Source organism: Myodes glareolus, chromosome 18 (assembly GCF_982192425.1).
Source record: "Myodes glareolus chromosome 18, mMyoGla1.1, whole genome shotgun sequence".
Lineage (NCBI taxonomy): Eukaryota > Metazoa > Chordata > Mammalia > Rodentia > Cricetidae > Myodes > Myodes glareolus.
In genome coordinates, this window is record NC_142043.1 from 49,062,218 (window position 1) to 49,077,591 (window position 15,374).

General features: G+C 46.5%; 1 protein-coding gene across 1 annotated transcript in view; it reads left to right on the forward strand.

Moving 5' to 3' along the window:
- Positions 1 to 15,064, forward strand: part of Dna2 (DNA replication helicase/nuclease 2) — a 31,075-nt gene extending 16,011 nt beyond the window's left edge. Inside the window, exons 10-21 of the mRNA XM_048451603.3 lie at positions 281 to 511; positions 1,763 to 1,879; positions 1,960 to 2,069; positions 3,690 to 3,799; positions 4,491 to 4,715; positions 5,555 to 5,748; positions 6,888 to 6,977; positions 7,065 to 7,269; positions 8,634 to 8,723; positions 9,920 to 10,102; positions 12,483 to 12,629; positions 14,026 to 15,064. Of these exons, the coding sequence (XP_048307560.3) occupies positions 281 to 511; positions 1,763 to 1,879; positions 1,960 to 2,069; positions 3,690 to 3,799; positions 4,491 to 4,715; positions 5,555 to 5,748; positions 6,888 to 6,977; positions 7,065 to 7,269; positions 8,634 to 8,723; positions 9,920 to 10,102; positions 12,483 to 12,629; positions 14,026 to 14,094 (1,771 nt within the window). The 3' untranslated portion in view covers positions 14,095 to 15,064. The remainder of the gene's footprint in view (positions 1 to 280; positions 512 to 1,762; positions 1,880 to 1,959; positions 2,070 to 3,689; positions 3,800 to 4,490; positions 4,716 to 5,554; positions 5,749 to 6,887; positions 6,978 to 7,064; positions 7,270 to 8,633; positions 8,724 to 9,919; positions 10,103 to 12,482; positions 12,630 to 14,025) is intronic.
- The last annotated feature ends 310 nt before the right edge of the window (positions 15,065 to 15,374 follow it).

Consider the following 15,374-nt stretch of genomic DNA (forward strand, 5'->3'; position numbering starts at 1 on the left):
GCCATAGGCCAGCAAGATTGCGGAGTGAGTAAAGGTGCTAGCTAACAGCTAACCCTGATGATCTGGGTTTCATCCCTGCTATCCACACCGTGGAAGGATAGAACTGCCTCCTGGGAGTTGTCCCCTGACCTTCACAGGAGCAGCTCGGCCCATGTGTGCACACACAATAATAATAAGTGATTTTGAAAATTTTCATGGGCTATATAAACAAATAAATTTTGGGATCAAAGAAACCAACATATATACAGCATCACTGGACACGTCTCTCATTCTTTTGTAGGGAGGAGGGTGGCAACTGCATCGGAAGCCTGGTCCGGACCGAGCCCGTGAAGAGAGTCTGTGACGGGCAGTACCTCCATAACTTCCAGCGGAAACATGGTGCCATGCCGGCCACCAATCTGATGGCAGGCGACAGGATTATCTTAAGTGGAGAGGAGAGAAAACTGTTCGCTCTGTCTAAAGGCTACGTGAAGCAGATTGACAAGGTAGCAGTCACCTGCTTGCTAGACAGGTAATAGCATGCGTCTCTGGCCAGCAGCTTTGTCAGTGTGGAACTAGATCATGCATCCTTCCGTTTATGATGCAGTGTAGGTGTAACCCAGTGGCAGAGTGCCCGCCAACACACAGCAGGCCTCAGATTCTATCTCCCGTGCCCTGAAAGTTAAGTAGCGGGGTGAAATGCAGCCATCACTAGTTTTACACATTTTCATAACCCCAAAGAGACCTGTGTCCCCATTTCCCTTCCCTCCCTAGCCAGGATCAGCTATGAATATATTTTTCCCTTTTCTTTGGAGATATGCTTTTGGTATGTAGTCTAGATTAGCCTAGAATTCACTATGTAGCCCGTGCTGTCCAATAACTGTCAATCATTCTATCTTAGTCTCCAGAGTACTGGGATTATATGTTAAAAACTATCTTCTCTATTCCCAGCTCTGCTCACCAGTTGCTAGTTCATTGACATCATCAGTTAAGACAATGGGGGCTGGCGAAACGGTTGAGGGGATACTTGCCGTATCAGTCTAACCTTATTCCAGGAACCCACAGAAAGGCAGAAGGGGCTGGGCAGTGGTGGCATACACCCTTAATCCCAGCACTCAGGAGGCAGAGGCAGGCGGATCTCTGTGAGTTCAAGGCCAGCCTGATCTACAAAGGACAGCCCCAGGACTGTTTCACAGAGGAACCCTGTCTCAAAAAACCAAAAAGAAAAAAAAGGTAGAAGGGAGAGAGCTACCCCACAAACACAGGCTGTGGCATACCCGCCCCACACCTCACACACACACACATACACAGGAATAATCTCCGTGATCTCCATGCCCCGCTCAGAGCCTTTTAGGAAAGCTAGTTCCTCCATCTACATGTTAGCCGGCAGCAGGAGGAGCGTCTGTGAGACTCAACACACTGCAGAAAGGCATGATGGTGGGGTGCAGTGCAACATGGGGGCCTGAGAGATGTGTGCAGTTCTGAGACGTAAGCTGTAAGGAAGGAAGTGATTAAAGAGGCCTTGGTATACATGGTCTGTGTGTGTATATATGGGTGTGCGGGCTTGCACGTGTGGTCCAGGTTGACCTGGATTGTGTGTGTGTGTGTGTGTCTGTAGCTGACGTGACCTTGAACGCTTCTGCTCCTGCGTCTGCCTCCCAAGTGCTGGGATTGCAGGCATACACCCCACACTCAGCCCTTTTGCACTTTTAGCCGGTAGCAGTATGTGCCTTACACAACCTGTGTGAAATGAACACATCCGTGTGTATTTGTTTCACTTTAGGAACTTGTCGACACTCCCAGACACCACCTTGTTCCGATTAGACCGGGAAGAAAAGAATTGTGATATAGATACCCCATTAGGAAACCTCTCTAAGTTGATGGAAAACACCGAGACCAGGTTGGTAATGATGGAGGAACCTGAGTCCCTTTCCGCTCTTCTAAACATACTAATAACAGTACTTTTGCTTTTCTTTGCAGCAAGAGACTTCGAGAATTAATCATTGATTTCAAGGAACCTCAGTTTATACCATACCTCAGTTCCGTTCTTCCACACGATGCGAAGGATACCGTGGCCAACATTCTCAAGGGTATGCCATAGCCAGCACTGTGATTTGATTTTCTCGGTTTTCTTTATAACTTAAAGTATGTTAAGTGTCCAGTTGCCTGGCAGTTGATTAGACATGCTTAGTGCCACGCAAGCCTGATGAACTGCGTTTGATCCCTGAAGCCCATTTGAAAACTGAAGATGCAGTGGCTTCCATCTGAACTCCAGCACTTCTAGGGCGAGATGGGAGGGTGGAAGCAGGAGGCTCGCCATGAAGTTCTTGGGCTAGCCAGCTCACCTTGAGTCCTGCATGGCAGAAGTAAGGGAAACCCTGCCTCAATGTAGTGAAAGGAAGCTAGGCAGTGGTGGTGCACACCTTTAATCCCAGCGCTTGGCGGGGAGAGGCAGGCGGATCTCTCTGAGTTGGAGGCCAGCGTGGTCTACAAAGCAAGTTCCAGGACAGTCAGAGCTACACAGAGAAACCCTGTCTCAAAACACCAAACAAAAGTAGTGGAAGGAAAATACCAACTCCTGAAAGTTGTCGCCTGACCCCCACACATGCACTAGCACGCTTGTTCCTTCATGCACATCACACACACAGTGAGTTTTACAAAGGTGGATAGAGACTCTTTGATGACTCCATGCGATAAGGTACTTGCCACACAGTGTGAGAACTGGAGTTCAGGTCCCATCCCCCACATAAATGCTGGGCATGACAGCCGGCCAGACCAGGGCATCCCTGGAGCAAGCTGGGTAGCCATCCTGGCCCATAATGGTGAATTTGGGGTTTAATTGAGAGATCCTGCCTTACCTGCTTCAATGAATAAGGTAGAACATGACTGAGGAAGACTCCCAGCATCAACCTTGGGCCTCTGCATGCATACGCACACCAGTGCACTTGCACACCTTTGAAAATGCATGCATATACATATGCATACTTAATACACATAAACTCTATAACAAAGCAAGGCGTGGTAGCCCACATCTATAATCTCAGTACCTAGCAAATAGAGACATCTGAGTTCCTGGCCAACTATAACTACAAAATAGACCTTGTCTTAAAAAGCAAATCACTGAGCCTGGCAGTGTTGGTGCATGCCTTTAGTCCCAGGCAGAGGCAGGAGAATCTCTTAAGTTTGAGGCCAGCCTAGTCTATAAAGCTAGTTCCTGGACAGCAAAGGCCACAAAAAGAAACCCTGTCGTAAAAACAAGCAACCAAAAATCCATGCTCAGTTTTCTTTTTCTTATAAAAGGTGAATTTATGAGCTAGGCTTGGTAGTATACAACTAATCCCAGCACTTTAGAGGCCAAGAAAAGAATATATTTCAGAGCCCGGTGTAGTGGCACACGCCTTTAATCCCAGCACTTGGGAGACAGAGGCAGGTGGGTCTCTGTGAGTTCGAGGCCAGCCTGGTCTACAGAGTGAGTTCCAGGACAGTCAAAGATACAGGGAGAAACCCTGTTTCGAAAAACAAACAAAAAAAGTACATTTCAGAGCCAACCTATTCCACACAATTTACATAGCAAGAGCCTGTATCAAAACAAAAGTTCTCTTGGTGGTGATGAAGCATGCCAGAGCTACACAAAGAGAGACTCCATCTTGGAGGGAGGAGTTCATTGAAATTAAATATTCTTGTTTTTGTTCTGTTAAATTGAAATACAGGTTTGAATAAGCCTCAGAGACAAGCAATGAAGAAAGTACTTCTTTCAAAAGACTACACGCTCATCGTGGGGATGCCAGGGACAGGAAAGACCACTACAATATGTGCTCTTGTAAGCTCTGAAACTAACCACTTAGATTGGATCCTTCCTTCCGAGTAGGTGATGCTTGATAACACGACCACTGGATTCTGCCAAATGTGATGGCTCACACCTTTAGTTCCATCACCTGGAGGCAGAGACAGGTGGATGGATATATGTAAGTTCGAGTTCAACTTAATTCACATAGAAAGTTCTAGGCCAGCCAAGGGTACATGGACCCTCTTTCATCAAAATATATATATATATATATATATATATATAAATAAATTAACTTAGCATGGTGGTACAGACATACCCACACCACTCGGGGGTCTTTGGCTAGACAGAGGATCACTGAGAGATTGACATGATTAATAGCATAATAAAAATGCCGTGGGCTGACAAGATGGCTCAGCAAACAAATGCTGTTACTGAACCAGGGGACCTGATTTCAGTTCTGAGGTCCATCTGGCAGAGGGAGAGAAAAGACTCCTGCAGGTTGCCCTTTGGCCTTCACTTGTGTGCCACAGCGTGCACAGAAATAAATAAATAAGATGTAATAAAACATTAGTTCTGTATAATTTTTATAGGTCATTTTGGTTTTATAATTCTTTAGGAAAGTTATTTAATCCGTCTCGGATCCTGGTCTCACTAACTTTGTGTCTATCTGAAAACTCTAAGTTACCTGGGTTCAGAGCGATGTTTTCCTGTCTCTCGGCTCTAGGTGAGGATCCTCTCTGCCTGCGGCTTCAGCGTCCTGTTGACCAGCTATACGCACTCTGCTGTTGACAACATTCTCTTGAAGTTAGCCAAGTTTAAAATCGGCTTTTTGCGTTTGGGTCAGTCTCATAAGGTCCACCCCGATATCCAGAAGTTTACTGAGGAGGAGATTTGCAGATCAAGGTCCATAAAGTCCTTAGCCCTTCTTGAAGAGCTCTATAACAGCCACGTAAGTCTGATTCCCTTGTGTGTGTGCTCGGGCACGTAGACATCACAGGAGACCCTCTGCTGTCTCTCGGGTGCTGTCGTCCTTTTTGTTGTTGAGACAAGATTTTGTCCTGGAGGTTGCCAAGTAGTCTAGGCTGGCTGGCTGGCCATGGAGCTCAGGGATCCACCTGTCTTCATAAAGGTTTGGTTTGCCTGCCTCCCTGCCTTCTTCCTCCCTCCCTCCCTTTTTATTTGTGATGGTCTCCTAGACCAGGCTCACCTTGAAGTCACTCTGAAGTCAAGCCTGGCCTTGAACTCCTGATCCTCCTACTTCAGCCTCCCAAGTGCTGAGATTATAGGCCTGTACCTCCATGCCTGGCCTGCTGTTGAATCTGGGGACTCTTTATGCACGTGTTAGGTGCTGGTCCTCTTTTTGCACACAGGGGTTCCTGATCTCCCTCTGTAAGTTGCCTTCTTGTCCTCTTGCAGAATAAAAGAGTTAGTAACGCACCAGGTATAGTGGTGTGGGTTTGCATCTCAGCTACTCTGGAGGCTCACGCCAGAGGTCCCCTCAGTCCCAGCAGTTTAAGGCCAGTCTGTGCTACATGGGGTGGAGGGGGATCCTAGAGTACATAGTACATCGGAAGAGTCTGTCTCGAAAAACAAGCTATAAATGTTTCGGAAATAATATGAAATAATTTTATGAATTATTTAATTTAATAATTATTTAATGAAATAATATTAAGGAATTCTTGCTGTTGGAAGGGGATGGTTTTTGATCTTTTAATTTAAAAAATGGGAGAGCCCAAGTACCTTCTTTGGCTACTTCCTAACAGGCTTGTTTCCTCTGCTCATGTTTAGCTGATAGTTGCAACGACCTGTATGGGAATAAACCATCCAATATTCTCACGGAAGACCTTTGATTTCTGTATTGTGGATGAAGCCTCTCAAATTAGTCAGCCCGTTTGCCTGGGTCCCCTTTTCTTCTCTCGGAGATTTGTGTTGGTGGGAGACCATCAGCAGCTTCCTCCCCTGGTTCTAAACCGGGAAGCAAGGTAGGTAGGTGCTCTTGGCTTCCTGCTGCTGTGTCAAACACTGATCAAAGCCCTCTTAGGGGAGGGCAGAGTTTATTTGGTTTACAGATTACAGTCCTTCCTTGAGGGAAGTCAAGTCAGGGACTGAAGCAGAGACCATCAAGGAACACAGTGGACTGGCTTGTTCCCAGGCTCACATTCAGCTGCCTTGTTTATGCAACCCAGGGCCCCTCCTCAACCCTAACCCTCACCCCAACCAGTGATGGTACGGTGGGCTGAGCCCTCCTGCTCCGACTTCAGTTAGCAGTCATGAAAACGCCACCAGACGTTCCTGTATGCCAGTTTGATGGAGACAGTTCTTCCACTGAGGCTGCCTCTTCCAGTGTGTTCAACCACAGTGGGGACAGCTGACGTTTCATTTTGGTGTTATTTTATTTTTGAGATAGGCTCTCACTATGTATCCCTGGCTGGCTTAGAACTCACGTTGTAGACAAGACTGGCCTTAGACTCCGAAATCTGCCTGCATCTGCCTCCCAAGTGCTGGGACTAACGACGTACACCCTTACACAGGCTGAGAGTCGAGATGGCCGACCTGCGTCACCACTCAGGACTGATGTTTTCACTGTAGGAGCTGGGGTATAGTCAGGCTCATAAGCCCGTCAGACCGTTTGCCATGCACGAAGCCTTGGGATCCATCCCCAGCAGGGCATAAATCTGGCGCCGTGCACACTGTAATTCCAGCACTGGAGAGATAGAGGCAGGCGGATGAGAAATTCAAGGTGATCCTCTGCTGCCTCCAAGTTTTGGGGCCCACCTGGGATACTTGACCCCCATCTTAATAGAAAAAAAGCAAGTTTTAGTGTTAAGCGGGATTTTTGGGAACCAGTGAGGTGCCTCAGTAGGAAAAGCACTTTTACAGGCCTGAGGAGCCAAGCTTGATCCCTGGGGTCACAGTAAAGGTGGAAGGAGAGAGGCTCCGACCTCCACAAGAACCCTTCATTGGGGTGCAAAGCACACGTGCATATATATATATATACATATGTATATATACATATATATATGTATATCTCCACAGCAGTAGGTAAAGTTAAAGAATTAATCGGGTTCTTTTGAAGGGACGGTCTGAGGTGCTCATGAGCCTGACTGTGGTTTGTTGGCAGAGCCCTGGGCATGAGCGAGAGCTTGTTCAAGAGGCTGGAGCAGAACAAGAGCGCCGTCGTGCAGCTGACGGTGCAGTACAGAATGAACAGGTGCGTGCGGCCACCACAGCCCCGAGCGCCCGGCGTGGTAGCTTTCAGCTCCGTCCAAGCTGAGGCCGTGTTTTGCTTTTCTTCCAGTAAGATTATGTCCTTAAGCAATAAGCTCACGTATGAAGGGAAGCTGGAGTGTGGATCGGACCGAGTGGCCAACGCCGTGTTAACCCTGCCCAACTTCAAGGACGTCAAGCTGAGCCTGGAGTTTTATGCCGATTATTCTGATAACCCCTGGCTGGCTGGAGTGTTTGAGCCAAGCAATCCTGTTTGCTTTCTTAATACAGATAAGGTAAAAAAATAAGGAGGAAGAGTTGTCCCAGTAGTTTTTATATTTGTCCTGATATATTTATATATTTAAGTTTCTCAGTTACCACTACCAGTTTAAGCTGATTACTTAAAACCAAATTTAGTACATACATACCTTCACATCTCAACACAGCATCACGGTCTTGTCTATCATTCCTGTCTTTTTTTCTTTTTTTTTTCTTTTTTTTTTTTCTTTTTTTGAGTGAGGCTTTTAGAGATCCATCCATCTGCCTCACGAGTAGGGGAATAAAGGTGCTTGCCACCACACCACACCTGCTGTTTTCGATACTCTTAGGAGGGTGCTCATTCTACAGGGTGGTACTTGTTAGAGTTAGTGTCATGTTTCTTTTTTTTTTTCGAGACAGGATTTCTCTATGTAGCCCAGGCTGTCCTGGAATTCGTTCTACAGACCAGGCTAGCCTTGAACTCAGAGATCTGACTGCCTCTGCCTTCCAAGTGCTGGGACCAAAGGCACGTACCTCCACTGCCCCATAGCTTCTTTCTTTTTAAGACAGTATTTTGCTGTGTAGCCCAGTCTGGCCTCAAATTTGGAATAATCCTCCTGCCCCAACCTCTTGAATGCTAGGAATTTTCTCTCGTGCTCAGGATTGAACCCAGACTTCCTGTATAGTAGGCCAGCATTCCCACTGAGAACATGTCACACTGCACACTCTAGAAGGAAAGGCTGCCAGCCCGGTGACACACCTGCAATCCCAGCGCTTGGGGTGTGGAGTTAGGAGGATCAAAAGGTCAAGACCATTCTGGGCAGTGTAGTTTGAGACCAGCCCGGTTTACCTGAGACAAACAAAGAAACCCCACATATGTAATGCACACATGCACTCACAGGTGTGTCACACACACACGTCTGATGAAGGCTCTATGAGGATGACGTGAGGAGATACCACTTCTTGGAGCATTCTCTCAGGCTTGGTGGAGGCTGGGACGCTTTTCTGCTGTATTAGTTTAATCAAAGGCAGCAAGATAATGTCCGTGTCAGAGCACTGTGTAGAGCTTCAGTAGTTGGGAGGGCTCTTGCTAGTTCCTGTTTTTCCTGTCTTTGGTGCCTGCGAAACAAACAGTGGTGAGGAGTGTGGGAGCCAGTCTGAGCTGTCGCGAGCCATTATGAGTTGGTTTCGTGTGCTCTTCTGAAAATAAGCTGCCCGTGAGTGCCTGTGTGTGTCTCTGGATTATTTATCCTCAACCCTAGCAGTCAGGGCATTGTAGCCCCTGGGTCCTTGCAGCTTAAACCTGACCGTTTAAGGTTATTTTAATAACCTTAACAAACCTTAAACCGTTTAAGGTTTATTAATAACCGTTTTGCGTTATTGTCTCAAATTTCTCTCTTAGGTCCCAGCTCCAGAACAAACTGAGAATGGTGGCGTGAGCAACCCCACAGAAGCCAGGCTCATCCTCTTTCTAGCCTCAGTTTTCATTGAGGTAATGTGTAGTTTTCAAGGCTGCTCAATATCCGTACAGAGCCATCAAAGATTGACTATTTTATTAAATGTCGCTAGACTCTAAGAAACAGAAGATCTGGTGTTACGCTCGTTTATTAAGATGAGGGGGGTCAGGGCAGGAGAGATGGCTCAGTGGTTAAGGGCTGATGCTCTTAGAAAGAACTGGAATTCAGTTCCCATCATCTGTGTTGGATGCTTCACAACCCCCTCTCATTTCAGCTCCAGGGATCCAAAGCCCAACCCGTAAAAACAAACAAACAAATAAAATATAAAGAGACTAAAGGCTGATTGTTTAGAAAACTTCAGAATCGTGTTGTATTTTGTGGCAGGGTTTCTCTCTACATAGCTCTAGCTGTCCTGGAATTCACTCTAGTCCAGGCTGACCTCGAAGTCAGAGATCCATATGCCTCTTATTCTGGAGTGCTGGGATTAAGGGCGCACACCACCAGGCCCAGTGAAATTAATCCTTTTTATGGCAGTAGCTGAAGTTTCTGTTTAGTATCGTTGTGTAGTGTCTTGAGTGTGAGCCTGGCAGTGGTGGCACAGGCCTTTGTTCCCAGCACTTGGGAGGTGAAGTGGCGACAGGCAGAAATCTGTGAGTTCAAGGTCAGCCTGGTCTACAAGAGCTAGTTCCAGGACAGGCTCCAAAGCTAGAGAAACCCTGTCTTGAAAAACAAAAAACAAACAAACAACAAAAAAAGAAACTTGACTGTGAATGGGATAGCAAAAGGTCGAAGGACTAGGAGAGAACATAGTAGATAAAAGTGCTTTGCTCTGCCAGCTAGAGGACCCGAGTTCAGATCCCAGTACCCATGTAAACGTCAGTCGTACCTGTCTTGTAATAATATCAGGTGGAGATGGAGAAACCTGGTTATCTAGACTTGTCAAATTGGTGAACTTGGATGTAAGGGAGAAACCCTGCCTCCTTGTCTAAGATGGAGAGATCAAGGAAGATACCCGACACCAACCCCTGGCCTCCACGTCCACAGGCGTCCATCCCCCTCAGACACAGGCACCCAAACATATACAAGCCACATCCGTGTGCAAAAGATGAAAATTTAAAATGTTTTATAAAGTTGAGGCAAAAAATGTAAATATTTAGCAATAAGTTCAGTAATGCTTAACGAGCTTAGAAATCAGGGTGTTCTGTTTAAATCATGTTTGTTTTCCTCGTAGGCTGGCTGCAGCCCTTCCAATATTGGCATCATTGCCCCGTACAGTCAACAGCTAAGGATCATCAATGACTTGCTGGCGCGCTCTTCTGTCGGGGCGGTCGAAGTTAACACAGTGGACAAGTACCAAGGAAGGGACAAGAGTCTCATCCTGGTGTCCTTCGTTAGGAGTAATAAGGATGGAACTGTGAGTTGACTTTTTGCTAATTCATCTGCGCTCTTTCTGCCTCCCTCCCGCCTCACAGCATCAGTGCCAGGCAAGCAGCTCACTATGAGAGCTGCTTTCTAGCTCTCTTTCTCAAAAAAACATTTATTTTATATTCATGTTGTGTACCAGTGTGTGTGCCTGGTGCCGCTGGAGGCCAGAAGATGATGTCAGATCAGATCCTCTGGAACTGCAGTTATGGACGGTTGTGAGCTACACTGTGTGTGCTGGGAATTCCAGTGCCCTAATGCACTAAGCATCTCTCTCCAGCCTCCCCTCTTTCTCTTTTTAAATTGTGGTTTAAAAACAAGGTGTATGCGATTGGGAGGTTTTGGGAGATAGGTGGCTCCGTGGATAAAAGCATTTGACTCTTTTTTGAGACAGGGTTTCTCTGTGTAGCTCTGTAGACCAGGCTGACCTTGAGCTCAGAGATCTACCTGCCTCCACCTCCTGAGTTTTGAGGTGGCTGGGATGAAAGGCGTGCACCACTGCTGCTAGGTACATTTGACTCTAAAGTCTGACCTGTGGTTGTTGCCCAGAAGCCATATTGGAGAAGGAGAGAACGGACTCCCCAGAGTTGTCCTCTGACCTCACTCGCGTGCTATAGCACATGTGCACTGACACACACACCTCACTCGTGTGCCATAACACACATACACTGACACACATACCTCACTTGTGTGCACACATGCAGTGACACACATACTTCACTCATGTGCCATAGCATGTGTGCACTGATACACCTACTTCACTCGCGTGCCATTGCACACGTGCACTGACACATACGCCTCACTCATGTGCCTGTAGCACACGTGCACTGACACACATTATATTTGCAATTAATAAAAATGATCAGAACAAGGCATGGGAGATACCCCCTGGTGAGGAGCTCGCCTCCCACGTGTAAGATCCTGAGCAGTTCCCATGTAAAATGCTGTTGTGGTCATGAACTCGTATAATCCCAGTGAAGGCAACATTGGGGTAGAGACAGGAGGATCTCTGGAAGCCTGTGGGTCAGCTAGCCTGGCTTGTGTGGTGACCCTGTCTGACCCAATGTGAGACTCCATCTCAAACAAAAATGTAGAGATGCCTGAGTGGGGGGAACACCTGAAGTTGTCTCTGACCTCCATATCCATGCACCCGGGACCCTTGTCACACTCACACACGCCAACACTCACACTCACAAAGATACAGAAATAAACTGGGCATCAGGAGGCAGAGGCAGGAGGATTTCTGAGGCTTCATTTAAGACCCTGTGTCAAACAAAAGACATTTTAACCTGCACTTTGTTTTTCATTTATTTTAAGATGACATGTTCTTTAGCCTAGGTCTGTCGTTCACTTTGTAAGCAACTCCAGACCCGACCCTCCTATCTCCACCATGAGGTTAGGATTGGTGGTGTGTGTCCCATGCCATACAGAAGCCATCTTAACCGCTTTTGTATGTATAGCTCAGTGCTTTGAAACAAGGCTGTGCAAGGGATCCACAGAGGCAGTTTCGTTTTGTGAATAGCTGTCCATTTCGCATGCCTGTAACCACTGTTCTTTCTTCTGTCCCCGAATTCTCACAGTAGTTATCTCTGTGAAAAGATAAATTCTCTGTGAAAACTGACTTGTTTTTCTTGGGTTGATTCACAATATGGCATGCATCAGGATTTTGTTTTTAAGGCTGGATCATGTTCCGCCGTCTCTCACATTACACCTGACTTTGCTGCTTGTGGAAGCTTGAATTACTTCACCACTTCGCCATTGCATTTGGAGCATTTATAACACAAGATACTTTCAAATCCAGAGATACTTCCTGGTTTCTTTGTTTTGCTTATGTTATTTTCTCCTCCCTCCCTCCCTCCCTCCCTCCCTCCCTCTTTCCCTCCTTTCTTCTTTCCTTCCTTCCTTTTCGGTTTTTCGAGATAGGATTTCTCTGTAGCTTTGGAGCCTGTTCTGGAACTTGCTCTGTAGACCAGTCTGGGTGCGAACTCAGAGATTCTCCTGCCTATGACTCCCGGTGGCTGGGATTAAAGGCCTGCGCCACCACCGCCCAGCCAGGAAGGTCTTATATTGGAGCTTAGCCTGGGCTACATAGCAAGAGTCTGCCTCAAAACACAAAAGAACAAGTAACAGAGCCACAGTCTGTAATCCTAGTACTTGGGAGGTGGAGGCAGAGGATTAGGAGTTCAAAGCCATTCTTGAATATATAGCAAGTTTGAGGTCAGTGAGGGGTGGGTGACTAGAGACCAACTCTGGAAAAGCAGAAGAACAACAACAAAAAATGCTAAAATCATTCAGGGTAAACCATGCCCTTGGTTACAACAAATTCAAACATACAACACAACTTGAATAATTAGAAATTTTCTTTCTTCCAGCTTGGCGAGCTCCTGAAAGATTGGCGACGGCTCAACGTGGCCCTAACCAGAGCCAAACACAAGCTGGTGCTACTGGGCAGCGTGTCCTCGCTGCAACGCTTCCCTCCCTTGGAGAAGCTCTTTCACCATCTGAACGCAGAGCAGTTAATATCCTTCTTCATTCAGAGGGCCACGCAGGCCTTACTGCTGTTGGCCGTGTACTAAGGAAGGGGGCCGTTTCCTAGGAAGTCATGCTCACCCACCAGTAACATAACGGTGGACCAGGGTGGTCTGTGCAGTGAGCAAGGGAGGGGGAAGGGCCTGATCTGCCACCTAGAAGCAGTGTGTACAGAAATGGGCTGTCCCTTCTGGTCCGTAGCCACGGGTATTTTTTTCTTGCTGATACAAGGTAAATCATACTGGAACTGGAACTGTCAGACTGGGTGTAGTGTGGAACTGTGCGCACCTTTAGTCCCAGCACTTGGGAGACAGAGACAGGTGGATCTCTGTGAGTTTGAGGCCAGCCTACACAGTGAATCCCAGGACAGCCAGAGCTTATATAGGCCCTCCTGTTTGGTGAGTTATAGGCGTGTTCCATAATGCCTGGATTTCTATTATTTCATTTATTTATTTATGTTTGTTTGTTTGCTTATTTGAGACGGTCTTTCTCTCAAACCCTGGCCGGCCAAACCCTGGCTGGTCACGGACACAGATCCTGCCTGTGCCTCTCGAGAGTTGGAATTAAAGCGGTAATTCTCAGCCTGTGAGTCAGGACTCCTTTGGGGCAGGTAGTTGGGCAACCCTTTCACAGGGGTAGAATATCAGATCTCCCACATACCAGTTATTTACTTTACCATTTTTTTTTAATATTTATTTATTTGTTTATTATGTATACAATATTCTGTCTGTGTGTATGTCTGCAGGCCAGAAGAGGGCACCAGACGTCATTAGAGATGGTTGTGAGCCACTATGTGGTTGCTGGGAATTGAACTCAGGACCTTTGGATGAGCAGGCAATGCTCTTAATCTCTGAGCCGTCTCTCCAGCCCTTACTTTACCGTTCTTAACAGTAGCAAAATCACAGCTACAAAGTAGCAATGAATAACTTTGTGCTTGGGGTCAGCACAACAGGAGGAACTATGTTAAAGGGTCGGCAGCGTTGGGTGGTGGAAAGCCACTCGATTGAAGGTATTCAGGACACTTGGCTCCTGGTTCCATTGCAGGCAGGTTATTCTGTGAGGTAAAGTCTCAAGTATCCCAGGCTGGCCAGGAATTGACTCTAATTGAATTGAAGGTGACCTTGAAGTTCTGACCCTTTGTCTGCCACCTCCTGACTGGTGGGATTCGGGCATGGTCCACCACGCCTGGCTTTCCGGACTTTTCGAGCAGACTATTCTCTCTCCTCCTCCTGTCCCTCCCCGTCGGGTCTCCTGGATCCCAGGTTATGGTCCACCTTCCTGTAGACCAAACAGTGATGTGGGCTCGAGTGCCGAGGTTGTAGCTGTGCACCACAAGTGCGGTGCACAGGGAAATCTTCATCGCGTGTCTTCCTTAACTTATCCTACATCGTGGACCTTCCACCAAGGGAGCATGAGAGCCTTCGCCACGTTCTGGGTGATTTCCAGAGAGAATGAGCACGCCACACCTGCCTCCAGAGTCATAGGCACTAGCGTGTGACCTGATGGTCCAGCTTAGGTTTGCTGGGAATGCTACACTTAAACTGTGAGGATGACTATTGGCTAAAGGTACAAAGTGAAGTGACTGTATTCTTTTCAACGTTCCAGATTTTTCTTTTCTATTTTTTTAGTGTAATCTTGTTAAACATGAAATTCTGTCACCACATAAAATTTTACTTTCAAAGTACCAGTGTACCCTAAACTGGAAAGTCTAAATTTGTATGTCCTTCAAGTGTATCTGTATTTGATCAAGGAAGGTGTTTAAGATTTTCCCACCTCTAAAGGTGGATAGGCATTGGGTCTGGCACTTTAACCCCTGAGTTTCAGTTATAACCCAAGGTTGAGATCTCAAATAAGAAAATAGAATTCCAGGTCTAATTCCAGAGTCAGAGAAGTTATATGTAAAAGATTGGGTACACTGGCTCGTTCCCATCAGTTAAAGCCGCTCGCTCTGGGTTAAGGGTACAGGTATGATGACTTTGAATTTTGGGTTCGTTTTTCCTTGCTTTGCTTTCCAGTGTCAGCATCCGTGAGTGGTGGCTTCCAGCTGGTTCTCGTTCCTCTGCTCCCTAATCACCGTCTTCTCTTGTCCCCTTTGTTAATTTTTGGAATGCAGCATTTCAACATCAGGAGGACTTGATAGAAAACAAATTCTTCTTGAGAAGGAGTTTTTTTCTGAATTGATGCCAGTTTACACCCCATTTTCATCTCGATTTGCCTCTTTGGGGGCGTTACTCAGTTTTTCCATTTCTGTAGAGATGTTTCAAAATATAACACTTACATGTATGGTGACTTTCACAAAGGGCCCCCGTCTCCTGGAGGGCAAAGCTTCTACCTCACTTAGTGGAAGTTTAATTGTTAAATTGTTGGTTCTTCTACCTTTTTATTATTTAAAGTATGATTTAATAAATTGTTTTGTACTGATAGACTTTACTGAGTCCCTCTTTGTTAAATGATTTCTGTGTGTGTGGAAATAGGGCCTCCCAGATCCCAGTGACCTTGAACTTCTGATCCTCTTGCTTCTAAGGTGCTGGTAATACAGGACACGTGCTAACATGCCTGGTGTGCAGGGCTTTGTGCGTGTGCATTCTACCAACTGAGCTACCCCCTCTGCCCCTGAGTATTGATCAAGCTCTGGTGTCTAGCATTTTTCCCACGGTGATATGTGAAATGTTGCTCATACTGTATCGATTACTTTTCTCTTGCTGAGATAAAGCACCCTGACCAAAGCCGCATAA